The sequence below is a fragment of the Pipra filicauda genome, unplaced genomic scaffold (genome assembly GCF_003945595.2).
Source record: "Pipra filicauda isolate LSUMZ 115617 unplaced genomic scaffold, ASM394559v2 scaffold209_size2725305_pilon, whole genome shotgun sequence".
NCBI lineage: Eukaryota > Metazoa > Chordata > Aves > Passeriformes > Pipridae > Pipra > Pipra filicauda.
In genome coordinates, this window is record NW_024104320.1 from 2,575,359 (window position 1) to 2,589,916 (window position 14,558).

General features: G+C 41.4%; 1 protein-coding gene across 1 annotated transcript in view; it reads left to right on the forward strand.

Annotated features, from left to right (window-relative positions):
• Window positions 1-13,104, forward strand: part of ADGRF5 (adhesion G protein-coupled receptor F5) — a 42,495-nt gene extending 29,391 nt beyond the window's left edge. Inside the window, exons 13-22 of the mRNA XM_027718158.2 lie at window positions 17-235; window positions 496-714; window positions 1,929-2,090; window positions 3,326-3,522; window positions 4,120-4,299; window positions 5,081-6,451; window positions 7,421-7,462; window positions 7,560-7,619; window positions 10,973-11,057; window positions 12,097-13,104. Coding sequence (XP_027573959.2) covers window positions 17-235; window positions 496-714; window positions 1,929-2,090; window positions 3,326-3,522; window positions 4,120-4,299; window positions 5,081-6,451; window positions 7,421-7,462; window positions 7,560-7,619; window positions 10,973-11,057; window positions 12,097-12,176 — 2,615 coding nt within the window. The 3' untranslated portion in view covers window positions 12,177-13,104. The remainder of the gene's footprint in view (window positions 1-16; window positions 236-495; window positions 715-1,928; window positions 2,091-3,325; window positions 3,523-4,119; window positions 4,300-5,080; window positions 6,452-7,420; window positions 7,463-7,559; window positions 7,620-10,972; window positions 11,058-12,096) is intronic.
• The last annotated feature ends 1,454 nt before the right edge of the window (window positions 13,105-14,558 follow it).

Consider the following 14,558-nt stretch of genomic DNA (forward strand, 5'->3'; position numbering starts at 1 on the left):
TCTTGTGTTGTCTCAGCCCACGTAACAATATCTTCAAGTACAAACTCACCAGTGCCCGAGGGATATCCATTCAATCTAACGTGCGAAAGTGATGCGAGCAATTATGACAGTATCAGTTGGAAAATCCAGTCTGGAAGTGACACAAAAACAGTAGACTGTGATATGTGCATCAAAAATAGCAAATTCCCAGCCACATCTGTGCTCACAGTGAAGTCTGCCACACAGGACTGGAGTGGTGAGTGAATATGGTCTTATTGGCTACAAAGGCAATGAAATTTCTGTGCCAGATCATTTGCAGCATCCCTAGCCCTGCAAATCAGTGTGAAGGCCCCAGTGAATAAAAAGCCCACAGTTAAAATGATAAGTGTTGGAGGACAGCAAGGCATGATGCTGCCAATAGCACTCTACTTGTTCAGCATTAGGGCTCATCACCTTGCAAAACCTGAGGAGCACTTCTGTCAACTGAGACATGTTTTTTTGTACCACTTCTTTTAGGCACCCACATCTGCACAGTCTCCCAGCAAAACTTGGAGAGCTCTGCCAATATGACAATAGAGGTTATTTCCTTGCCCCTGAAGCAGAACATCCTGATAGACCCCATTGCAGCATCAATACCTTGTGGAAAGCCACAAACCCTCGAGTGCTGCCTGAGTGCAAACACCAGAGAAGATTTCTCTGTTACGTTTGTGATTGGACAAAATGGATTTCCAGTTGGTAAGATACAATAAACTTGCAGAATCATTAGTTTCACTGTATGTTATAACCCAGACTCTGGGTTTTTTGTTTTCAGTTGTGCAAACAATTCAAACTTACTGCTTTTAGGACAACCCACAAGTACTCCTGAGGGTGTAAAAAAAGGGAAATGGACTTTTTTGTAGGATGGTTAGTATGCCTGAAGAACATGACTGGGATTAATAGAAGAGCAACTGAAGTCACTGCTGTAGTGATAAAGACATAACGGGTAAACACATTGGTTTGACTTGCCAGGCAGGGAGAAGTGGGCATTCTTACCCGTGTTCAGATTAGAAATTGCTGAACTCCATTTATTCACTTTTATCTTCCACTCTGCCACTTTTTCTGAACGGAGTATTGAGAACATGTTACTTTAGAAAATCTAATAATTCACAAAAAATGTAGACTAATCCATTAAGAATGCAATTTAAAGGACTGTTCTGTTTTCTTCAAGGATGCAGGTAACGTGGTCTTTAACAGCACAAAACTCAAGTTTCTACATCTTAAAATTTAGGGCAATTCTGCAGCTTCTCTCACATATTTTTATATACTGTAAGTTTTCAAGTGAGTTTGTTTTTATATAATGGAAGTTTTCAAGTGAGTTACAAAACAGTTAATTTTAAAAAAGCAGAAAACAACATGCAGGAGTGCAAAAACAACAGGCTAAAGAGTAAAGGAGGTAGAGACTGCTTTACTGCAGGTAGAGACTCCTCAGTCTTTTCTTGAGGAGTCCTTTGGTAGCTAGGAAAAATCCCAAAATCTTCTTGGAAGAGGCTTCAGCCAGGGACCCTCAGGCACAGGCATACTGAAAAGCAGTGGGAGTTACAGATCCTGACTTCAAAAGAACCATAAGAACAGCAAAAAAGTATCCTATCCTGTGAAACACCTGTGGTAGAGGCAGAAAGAGTATTCTCCAAAATGATTTCCAAGGCAAATTTTGGTTCCTGAACAGTTATAAAGGTTTGGGCAAGATTTGCTCATACACCAGTAAGAGAAAACATATTGATCATGCAACAGCTTCCAGATTTATTAAGCGGGGAGTAAGAGACAGAGATCAGCGTACGGAGAGGGAGCTTTTTCACGAAGGAATTCTTTTTTGTAGGACCCACAGAAAGGAAAGTTTTGCTGAAGCTTTCTGCTGTTTTCAGCTGATTGACCCCAAATCTGTGTTAACCTGTCTTCATCCGTCCATACAGGGAAAGAGAAAAAAGGAAATTTGTTTTGCTACATGTACAATTACACAGGAAGTGACTGTAGCAAAGAGAAAGAGCTCACGGCATACTGCAAGTTTAAAAACCACAAGTTTGAAAATCGACAGGGAGTTGACAGTGCACATATAAGACTGCACCTGATACCTGGTAAGGAAAAAGTTACTATTTATAGCTATTAAATCGGAAATCCCATTGTCTTTGTTAAATCAGATGCCACAAATTCATCACCAGTGACATCTAATAGGAACAGTTTCTGTTAGCTAAGAATTTTTGACTCCTTTCTTTTCTTTATGGGAAATTATTACATACAGAGGAAAATATCAGTTTTGATGTAACTTTAAAAAATAAATAGACAAGGTGTTTTGTTTTCGCTGTATTTGACAGTGATCCCAGTATGTTCAAAGCAGCAATAGTTTAGTCATCTTCTGTTCCTGCTTCCTTCTGGTGTGGGCTGCACCACCAAGTATCATCCCCTGTGTTGAAATGTGATCATGCATCTCCCAGCTTGCACCAATAATTTATCAAAGATCAAATGTTTTGGTGTCTCAAGAAGTCATCTGACTCAGGAGATCAGCCTGTGGGAGAGCATATCCACTTGGAACACAAGAAGGGCAAGCTCCATGAGGTGCTGCAGGGACCAGGGCAGACCCAGCTTGCATTCAGCTCTGTAGGGAATGTTCGACAGTTATAATTCGGCATCACTAAATCCAGCTTTGATGTTTAGTTCTGACAAGTGTTTGGATATTTCAGCTCTTTATTCTAAATTGGAAAGAAAGTAACGTTGGCCATTCCCATGAGGCAGAAATTTTGTTTTTTCCACAGTAGTGGTGCCTACAGTAGAATCAGCGTATCTGCCAGATTTCACTCTCTTGGGCAATAAATACGCAGACAATTTAATTACTTTAATCAGACTAACCCAATCAAGGCCAATTAGCAAGACTCACTGTTCATCAAAAAGGTGTTGAGGCCTCACTATCAAGGTCTTAATGAATTTCCTATTAGTGCTACAACAGCATTGAGTCCCTTAGCAGAACAAACTTTGTATGAATTATTGTTCACTTAGTGGTCAATATAATCTCACTCCACCTCTGTCCAACCCTGTAATCTAACAGATAAATCCTAAAACTTTTGGTATTGGTCTGTTGATTTGATTCAGTACTCAAAAACTGGAGCTTTATTAGATTTCCTTTTTAATTTCATTATTCATAAAAAAATTGGGAATGCAAGACATATACATCCTGAAAGGTTGTAATTAATGAAGAGAGGTAGCTGAAGTCCTGATTTAAAGACCTCTGAACTTCAGGACGTCACAGGTTTGATGGGGGTAATTTAGTAATCTCTCTGCTTCTTGTTTTCTGCCTCTGTGACTTTTCTCTGTACAGATAAGCAAGTTTCCTGCTCAGACAGATTAGGCACTGGAATAGAAAGGGGCACATTGATAAAGCCGTGCCGTGAGTTAGATACTCCAGATGGTTTTACCCGAGGCAGTACAACTTACAAGTGCATCAACAACTCATGGAAGGTTGCGAGGAATGACTGCCTGTCCGTATCAATAAATAATCTGCTGAGCAGAGCCGAGGTAACATTTATGAGTGTTCTAGAGTTTGGGGTAGAGAGGTGGGGGGAGAAGAAAGAGCAAAAAAATTTGTTGCCTGGTTTTTCTTATCATAATCTAAAACATATGAAGCATTAAAACTTTCTTTTAAAAGCTAAGGAATGTTTGGCTATATCTACACAAGTCAGTGGAAGAGGCAAGGTCCCCCTCCTCTGGCCCAGAGGCCGCGTGGCAACTGCATGGCTCATATGCACACACATGAATGCTCTGTCTCCCAGGCAAGGTGACCTTGTTCATAGCGTCCATAAGGAGCAGTTGCTGACCCGGAGTGTTCCCTGAGCCATGCTCAGGGTCTGCCTCGATGAACACTGGTTGGCACAAGCCCAGAGGAAGCTGCAGAGCACACCAACAACTCCAGGCTACTGCCCAACCTCGTCCCCAGGCCCTGTTTACAATGCCCACTCCCTTGGTCACTTCACTTTATGGATAGGTGCCAGGCTTCTGTTTTCAGCCTTGGTATCCTACCGTAGTGCTCTTTATTTCATCCAGAGTTACCTTTCTCTCAGTGAGGCTAGAGAGACAAATTTCACATGTGTGATGTTCTGTTATCTTCTGTTCCAGTCCTTGGTCAACAGCCCTGAGTCAAAAGCAAAACTGCCTAACTACCTTGCAGAGCTTAAGGAACAGATTGGAAAGGAGCTAAACACAATAAACAGTTCTCCTGCAAACTTAGGTGCAGTTGTTTCCATCCTGGATATGGTCTCCTCTATCCCGGCAGATGCAGACGAGCTCACTATTCAGGTAAGGTTTTATTTTAAGTCTTACCTACACTTACCAAGCCCTTTGACTCCTTTTGTCACAGGGGATGATGTTCTTCTTGAAGAAATTTCACAATTAGTTAGGATCAGGAGCAGGAAAGGAAGGGAATGAGGTAAAATAACAGCAAAGATACAGAGGAGTTTATAAAAAGTCAAAATTATGAGGACAAGCAGCCTATGCTTGAAAGAGAGGCTGCTGTGTGCTTAGCAACTAGAAATGTTCTAAGGACCCACAAAAGTCTCCAGCATTCTAAGACAGAGGGTAGGCTGAGATTATATATTAAATTCCAGGAACCAAGATCAAGCAAGGAAAAGAAATTGGATGTTACAACAAATGAATAACAAAAGAAATCTCAGAAATAGTTGGGAACCTTCATTGTGAGCTACAGAGGAAAAGCACTGTTCTTCTGAACAGAAAAGTGCAAAGAGACTTGACAGTTTATAGATGGAGGACACTACATGAGAGAGACCAAGAAATCAAAGATAGCACAAAGGCTGAGAAAAAAGGGAAAGAAGGTTGGAGAAGAAAAAATATTAAGTAATATGTAAAAAGAAATAGTCACACAGATCTTCTTTTGGAAACCTTAACTTGAAAACAGAGCATGCAGAGGGTTAACAACTGAAGGTTTCACATGGATTGAGCAAAATAAGAAAGTGCTGGGCTTTTTCAAAAGGCAATTCTAGGACCATGCATAAATTACCATCAGAAACAACAATGATTTGTGTAGCATTTCAGTAACTACATTATTCTGTTGTTGTTCCAGAATTTCCTCTCCACAGTGGACTTAATTGTTGATGATTCCACAATTGAAGTTTGGGAAGAGCTGAATAAAGAGAAGACGCTAAAAAGTTCTTTGTTACTACAGTCAGTAGAAAACTTTTCCCTGCGCCTCCGACCAGTTAATAACACCATCCCTTCTGTCTCTGCAAACACCGTGCAGCTACAAGGCACAGTTATCCAAGAAAACAGCAACACAGGTTATAGTAAGGGCTTCCGCAGTACAGAAAACCTCACGGTTAATGTGCTCATCGGTGAGAGCGAGATTCAAACTCTAACCCAAAATTCAACCATTGTCAGTGTGATGTACTCAAAACTTGGACATATTTTGCCCAGGAATGAGTCTGAATATATGAACGGCTTATTGATAACAACAACTGTGAGCAGCAACAGAAGCCAGAAGTTTGAGGTTAATATGACATTTGCAAAGAAAAACTTATCTCTAAAGATGCCCAAATGTGTCTTTTGGAATTTCACACTCAACAAACATGGCGGGGACTGGGATACTCGTGGTTGCACACCCACAGAGTTAGAAGATTATGTCATTTGCTCCTGCAGTCACTTGACATCATTCTCCATTCTGATGTCACCTGATAAATCCTCCCAGCTAATCTTTGAAGATTATATTTCCTATGTTGGCCTGGCTATTTCGATCTTGAGCTTGATGATCTGCATTATAATTGAATCCTTAGTCTGGAAATACGTGACAAACAACACAACCTCCTACATGCGCCACGTCTGTATAGTCAACATAGCTGCATCCCTCCTCATTGCTGATGTGTGGTTCATTGTCACTGCCTCCCTCAATGACCAAAACCAACAGCTGAGCAGAGATATCTGCGTCATGGCCACGTTCTTCATCCATTTATTCTACCTGTGTGTCTTTTTCTGGATGCTGAGCCTAGGCCTCATTCTTTTCTACAGACTGGTGTTTATCTTGCATAACACAAGTAAGACTGCTCAGAAAGCAGTGGCATTCTGCCTGGGATATGTGTGCCCCTTTGTCATTGCAGTCATCACCATCGCTGTCACACTGCCAAGGAACAGTTACACCAGAAAGGATGTCTGCTGGCTCAACTGGATGGACAGCAAAGCTCTCTTGGCCTTCGTCATACCTGCCTTGATCATTGTGGCCATGAATTTGTCCATCACCGCAGTTGTTATAATAAAAATACTGAGGCCAACTATTGGGGATAGGTCAAACAGGCAGGAGAGGAACTCTTTGTTTCAAATTGGCAAAAGCGTGGCCATCTTGACCCCACTGTTAGGCCTCACCTGGGGGTTTGGCCTTGCCACCATCATCAAAAACAGTCATCGAGCTTTCCACATTCTCTTTGCTCTGCTCAATGCTTTGCAGGTGAGTTACACATATTTTTGTTTCCTCTGTGATCATTTAATATAGTGACATTATTGCAGTGCTGTGCTTGGCAGGGCATAAAAACAGCTCAGAGGAAATGCTCAGATTTGCCTTACACATCCTTATTCCAAAAGGGCTCTTTGGGAAACCCATTCCAGGAATTCAGCAGTATTTCATATTCTCATCTGCCTTATCAGATGTGCCTTATAGATAAAACTGACCTAAAGTTAACTTCCAACTTTGCCAGTAGCTTTGGGAAGATCTTAATTTCTGAAGTTCAGAAATAGCCCTATTATGTTCAAGTAGGCAAGCCTGAGCATCTCTGGTCTCATTTACAGTGCACCTGGAGGCATCATATTATGCTCTTTGCAGCTGCAGGTTCAAGTATAAACAACATAAAAGTCACCAAAAACAGTTGAGCAGTACCAATAATAAAGAGAGGAACTAACCAAAACACACATGATTGAGAGTTTTCTGTCAGTATGATTTTTACAACAACCTGTTTAGGTGGCCAGTAGGATCCCAATACAGCAAGGTTTCTTGATGATAAAACAGTAATGTCTATTCTCTCTCTTTAAGAATGGCATCAAAACTGTGTGCTTCAAACCAGACTCATTGACCTTTTGTGTTGTGAGCCTGCTTTTTTACATTGTGAACCTGCTGGTTGGTCTGGGGAGAATAGGCAGGACATGTCTTCCATAAACAAAGGTTCCTTCTTCCAAATATATTTAGTGCAAGGAAACTATCTGTGTTACTTTGTAGACCAGGTGTACACAGAATTTAAATAGGCCAGGCCTGGTGAACTCCTACCACATCAGTAGTTCACTATGTAATATGAAGTTAGAAAAATGCCCTCTATCAAAGAGTTCAGAGTTTAAATAGTCACCATGGACAATGTTTGAGATAATTATGAGGTGCTGCAATTAAAGGTTGGTGTCATCAAACTGCATGTAATTATCTGTTTCCTAGGGATTATTCATTTTGGTGTTTGGGACTCTCTGGGACAAGAAGGTAAGGATTCAAACTATTTCCTAAATTATGTCAAAATACTATTGGAATTTGAACAGATTTTCTGTATTTACTGATTGATTAATTTTTTAACAAATAGATACAAGAAGCCCTGTTGAAGAGGAATTCAACATCCAAATGGAGTTCACAGCAATCAAAGGTTAGAACCTAGACCTAAGAATGCATTTCAGTTACTGCTGAATAGTCTAACATTCTCCAAGTGTCTCTTAAGTCAAATGCACTTTATATTTTGGATTCTTTTGTTAGAACTAGTCAAAGAAGACACTAACAACATAAATACAAACATACGCCCGTTTTTCAAAGTTCATTATTTTACCTATAATTGGTAAAAAATAAGAAGGAGGTATGTGGACATTTGCTCTAAATTCCACAACAAAAAACATAAAATGTAACTGAAACTTTAAATAGTAAACAGAAAATTTCTGTGGCTCTATTACTTATTCATAATGTGAAAGAAATGCAAAGGGGACTTCTTGGGTAAGATCCCCTTCACCTATGAGCAAGAGAGGATGGAGTTACTGTGACTTGAACTCATGAGACAAGGAGACAGGTTAGCCTCCCCTTTTTTCTGGGAACAGAAAACAGGAGGAAGTATGACTCTTTTGTCAAAGCATGTCTATGTGTTGCAAAGACTCATGTTTTAATGAGCAAATGATAGAATGTAAATGAATGTGCTTCTGGAAGAGGAGAGACTTTGGTCCCACACCCTGCAAGTTCCTGAGTTTAACACAAAAACTCAGTGCCTAAAAATAAATAAATAAATAAATAAATGTTGCAAATGAGGACTGGATTCTTAAGGAAGATTCTGGAAGGCTTCTCTTCCACCCACAGTGTTCCTCTGGCCCAGTGGCTCTTGCATTCCTCCCTGCATTGAAGCACAGCTTGAACAGGCATCTGAAAATACCTCTGCTTGGGATAGACATTCACATTTAAGGGGGAAACCAGTTCCACTACCATCTTTACAAGAAAAATAAAGTTTACAGAGTGCCTCGGGAAAATAGCTGGCCACTCATCAAAACAAGGTAAATTAGAGCAGGTTGCTTAGGATGTTGTCCCATCAGGTTTTCAGTATCTCTAAAGCTGGAGAACACACTAACTCTTTTGACACAAAAACTATGGTGTTTTGTCACCCTCAGCATAAAAAATTATTAATTTTTTTTTTCTTATGATTGAGGGGAATTTCTTCCATTTCAGTTTGTGCTGCAGAGGTCAAGACTCTGAGAAAAATGTCCCATAGCTGTTTGAAAAGGTTAAACTAAGGCTCAGTTGCTATAGGCTACTGGGCAGCCTTGGAGCTGGACTGTCCTGTGCCAGTCACGTGTCCTTCCCTTCACACCTTCCAACTTTAGCAGCTCCTTGTTCCTCTCTCCATGTGTCCTTCACCACCACAGATCTCACAGCACCATAGGCTTTTCATCCAAAATAACTAAAGGGAAGCTGAGCTGTTTAAGCCACCGGAAAATGCTGGCATGGGGACAACTTGGCTGGATGATCCTTGGATCCAACCAAGGGCAAATCTGCTTATGGCATTAAGCAACTATGACCCATTAGAAAGGATGGGGAATGGTCTCCCAGTGTGAGCAAAGGAGTAAAAGCACAGAATTAAAGGCTTTTACAATGAGGCTTGACAAACTTTTCAAGCAGAATATGGCAGGCTGATCACACAGGGAGCTCATGTCCTCAGTGCCCCAGGATGTGTCTTACAGCCTGAGGAGAGGGCCAAGAGCTGAGGCTGTGGCCTGATATTCACCTCACAAAGAGCTCTGCTGGTTGAGGACATGTTTTGCCCTCAGAGCTGTTTGTTGTCCTCTTCTTGCTGATGCCAAAGGTGTGTTCATCTCTGCTTCTGCACAAAAGGAGCCACGTTCCCAGACACAGATCGTAGAAAAGTTTCAGCCAACAGGAATAAAATACCTTTATCTGAGATGGCTGCATGAGGATGGGTAAACTGCGTATTCTGACACAGAAATGCTTGTTTCCACTTGCACTTCTGCATTGACCAAAGATACCAGGATATGTAGGAATCATAGAATGATTTGAGTTGGAAATGACCTTAAATATCATCTGGTTCCAACACCCACCTCCCCCTCTCCCCCAATGGTGTTACCATCATTCTTATATGACAATAAAGCTTAATTTTATATTGATATCTGGACAGGGTTTATTCAGAAGAGCCTGTACAGGTATTGCTAAAGGACTAGGAAGCTGACTTAAAAGCCAGGATAATTAAGAAGATGAGTATATTGGCTGAAAGGAATTAAGGAGTCCATTAAGGTTGAACTGTCAGTTCAGAAGAGCAGCATTGGATCAAATCACTCCAGCTTCCACAGGAATCACAGAGCAGCTGAAGTGGGAAATTGCCTCCAGAGATCATCTAGTATCACCCTCCCACTCAGAGCATGGTCATCTAGAGCACAGAGCTCTATCCAGTTGGAGTTTGAGTAGCTCCAAGGATGGAGACACCACAATCTCTCTCTGCAGCCTTTTCCTATGTTTGACCACACTCACAGTGGAAAAGTTTCCTCTTAAGTGGGATTTCCAGTATTTCTATTTGTTTCGATGTCTCTTGTCCTTTCACTGGGCACCAAGGAGAAAAGTCTGGCTCTGCCTTCACTCTGTTCCAGTCAGAGAACCCCCAGCATGTCTTGGTATGTGGGTTTGTTCCTCCCCAGGGACAGGAGGACTTTGCATTTCCCTCTGCTGGACTTCATAGGATTCCTGTCATCTCATTTCTCCAGCCTGTTGAGGTCTGATAATTAACAAATAAAACAATAGTAAAGTCTTTTGTCGAACTTTTTTATACTTGATTCATCTACCTTTTGCCTCTACCACCTTATGATATAGGTGACAATACACAACACTGCCTCAATTCCCTACCATGGTACAACTAACAAATGAGGAGGGACCAAACAGAAAAAGATGTGTTTTCCGTGCCTTTTTTTTAACACAACTTTTGGAGGAATCTAATTAAATTCTCAAACCACTCCAGAACTGAAAAAGAAACTTCATTTTAGCAGCAAAAAGTTCCTTCCTTCCTTCCCATCAGGACTGCAGTGAGTTGTGTTCTAATGCCCTCTAGTGTGTCAAATTAATTTTGCCTCGGATTATCTCGGGCTACTGGCCGTCAAGGACAATCCCCATTCACATAAATCTTAGCTTTTCTGTTTATCTTAATGGCTATACTGCCTCAGATGAGGGACCAGAACCCCGTACTGCCTGATATAGCTCTGGAGCCTAAGCTATCTTCCCTGGCCAAAAGTCAGAGACAAGCTATTTGTGTCCTGTAGTTTCTTTTAAAGCTGATCTCCTTCATCGCCACCATAAACACACAAATGTGTGACCTTGATGCCTCACAAACATCTAACTTGGCCCTCTGTGAATTGCTTGCTTGTATTACTGAGCAACAGTTTACTGGAATTTTTTTTTTCTGCCTCAAATGCAGCTACAAAAAAGTTCTAGGCTTTTGACAAAAACCAATTTTCTCTCTTACAGTCATCCTCCCTGATCCTGGTGACACCAATGCTTGCTATGAGCTACCCATTTTCAAGAACCTTTAACAACTTATGTGGGAAAACAGGTATGTGACAATAGACCTCCCTTACTGAAGCACAGACAAGGGGCTTTGCCTGTGTTCTCATTGTCAGAGTCTGTCTGTCCTGATATCTGTCAGCCTGTTTGTCTCTCCATGCATCTATAAATGGTATTTAGTCTTCTAATGCAAAGAAGCTGTAAGAAGTCAATTGTAGCTTAATAGTAGCAGTATAATTGTCTGTCTCTGAAACAGGCGGCATGTTTCACCAATTCTAAAACCCACTAACTGAGCTTTGTTTTGATCTTAATAAGATCGTGACACAGTTCATTTATTATTCTATGTACTCTTCACCACCCTAAAGCTGTATCTCTGCAAAGGTTCTCTGGCTGTCATTTTATGGACATCACCATTTCAGTTATGACTTTATTTTGCAAAAAGTATTGCTGGAAATATAATTTCATTCCTAAGTGGGTAGTCTTTGCATCCAAACATTGTCCAGAGAAGACAGTGAGATACGGTCAAAGCAGGATAAGAAGGAGTTTACTGTAGACAAGCATGTGCTTTTTAAAAGCCTGTTTATTAGTCAGATAATGGAACAAGGAGACATGAGCACATTAGCCAGACACAGGAGCCTCCCACCAGAAGAATGAGACTTGCCCACAACTGTTTTCCATGCTTCTGCCACCTGAAACTCCCCTCTTCCACACTCTGCTCTCAGGCTCCATGCACTTGGGTCTTAGGTAGCCTTGTGCTCACAAGAGGAGTGAGCTGGGATTCATCTCAAGAGCCTGTCTTCTGGATGCATCCCCATGCTCAAGGAGGACCACTAAGTCCCTCCGTTTGTGTGAGTAAATCACTGTCCTATGACTTGAGTGGCCATCCAAGCTGATTTATCCTGGCCGTGTCACGAAACACGGTGAGTTCTGTGGTTGCTGGTATTGCTGTAATCCAGGCAGTGTCGGGGCTGCAGGGCAAATCAGAGCCACCTGGGTCATCAGCACAGGGGTAACTATCCCTACTTTACACTGCCAACATGTCCCAGGGTATCTGTCCTAATGTCTTATCACTGTGCTTTGTTTTACAGGAAAATACAGAGTATCTTCTTCGGAGCCATCCACCTCTTCCTCTGAAAACACTTCCAAGGCATATTCTTTGCTTAACTGAAGCACTGCAAATGCTAAATCACATAACTCTGAAAGGACCTCTGCCCTTTCCAAGACACACACAAAAAGTACCTGGGAGTCATGGAGAAGTAGTCTGCTTCATTTTGACTAAACTGTGCCTTGGTGCATTCTTCTGGAACAATCGTTTCTCGTTAATGTGTAAGGCAGGGAAGCTGTGAGAGGTGGAATTTTACAGGGTCTGCCAATCTCTCAGAAGAGATGACAAAGATTTGAAGGCCTTCAAGTGCAAGAAAGGACATTGGGAGTGACGAATTCTCAGCCCTTGAGCGGGTGCTTAGCACTATGCAGTACTGAGCCATGAATTGCAGTGCTATGCACAGCTGTTGTCCAGTGGTTTTGGTATTTCCCCTGTCAACCCTCTGAATGATCCCAAAGGCCTGTGTAGATACACAAGTACCTCATAGCTTCTCTCCTGCCCTCGTATTACAGCCTGGAAAGGCCATAGGGTATAGTGGTCTTCACCTTCTATTTAAGACTTTTCTGGAACCAGAAATTCCCAGCTGAGAAGGTCCATTTCAGATCTTCACTTTTGACTGAGCTAAAGTGAAGACCGTGATGACTCCTGCGTGGTCTTCGTTCAGATGGAACGTGCTGAAAGCCGTATGTGGTATATTTTTGAAGAAAAGGAAGCTTTATATCCTTAACAATATTTGTCCTGTATATTTCCCTTGATATGTAATGTGATAAGACAGAGATGGTTGCTGCCTTCTACCACAGAGAGGACTGCATTTATTTAATGCATAGTAGTGTTAAGTCTACAAGGAGTGTCTTGTGTAAAGTCTGTATGTTTGGGTATCCTCTCAGAGGAGAATCACACTTGGAGGGCTCAGAGAGTCAGCTCTGCAGTGAATATAAATCACTATGTGCCAGGTAGGATGAATGGTTTGATATAAATTATTGCTCTAACACTACATTTGTGGAACCAGTTATTTCCAAACCTTTATACCTTTAAAGGCAGGATTCCTGTCTTAAGCAGAGGACCATAAGAGAGCCTGCAAAGTATCTATAACACACACAAATGTACAAAATTTAATGTAAAATATGATAGATGGAATCATGAAGATTTAGATTTGAGGCCAGTTTCAAATACTGCTGTGAGGTGGTACAGCCCCATTTGGTTGTCAGGGAATCAAGCCTATATTTACCAATGGTGAACCTATTCCCAGAATTTTGGGATGAATCTGGCAGAAGGTAATCCCATCTGTAATTATTTGTTGCCTGTTATGAGTCCAGCCAGTCAGGTGCGTTGCAAGAAAAATTGATATAAGTGTTTGTTTTGATTTAATTCCAAAGGCAGAGTATTAACTTGCTGGTAATGCCTCAGTTAAATGGATGGCTTGTCCCTATTCACAAGCTTGCTCTGAGCACCAGGATGAACCCAAGTGGAAAACAGCCCTCTGTGTACTACTACTGCCATGAGAGTGCATTTTGCTTTGATTGCCATCCCTTGTGACAGGTATCTGATAAGTACAAGGGTAGTGTCACCCTCTGTGATTATTTGCTTTCTGAACTGCTTCAGACAAGAAGAAACTGCTTTTGAAGGAAACTTGGGTATCCAAGTTTCAGGTGTGAAAACTGTTAGAGCCCTTGAAAGCAGAGATCTTAGGTCATACTAGATCAGTTACTTCCTGACATCTGCAGTTAGTTCAATGGTGTTATTCACCTTATTCATCACACTCTAGCACCACAGACCCAGTCTTCATTTTCATATTTTCCCACCGCTCTCCTTGACTTTTAAGATGATGATTTCCAAAGAGATGAGAATTTAATGGCAGCCATGACAGATTCTACTCTTTGATAACAGATAATCTGCTCCCATTTCATCCAGAGCCTGCTGAAATCATGCGAGTTTTATAGATGTTTAAAAACCCCTTGGATTATGCCCACAGAATAGATTTACATTTGAAGATTTGAAAACCTTATGTGATGAGACTTTCTTTAGAAAGACTGCTAGCTTTAATGTGAAATTATTTCCCTGATCATCATAACTGGTCTACTCTGGCCTCAAATCGGGAGGCCTGGAGACACACCATCTATAATGCTGCCGTTTCCTTTGAGAACGCACGCAGGATCACCCTTGAGCAGAAAAGGCAACACAGAAAGAATCGTGTCTTGCAGAATATACCACCTAAGGAGTCTTTCTGCTGTGCCTTTTGCAATCGGACATGTCTATCTCGTATTGGCCTCATAAGCCACCAGTGTGCTTGTGACGAACGTGGATAGAGCCTTCCCAAATCTTCATTCGTGAAGCCCGACCATGACTGGCTTACGTAACTATGGATTTGTACCCTTTAGATTTCTTGAGCAATTATTGTAGTAACACTTCTAAAATCTTTATATATATGCTTCTATGTGACTTTTA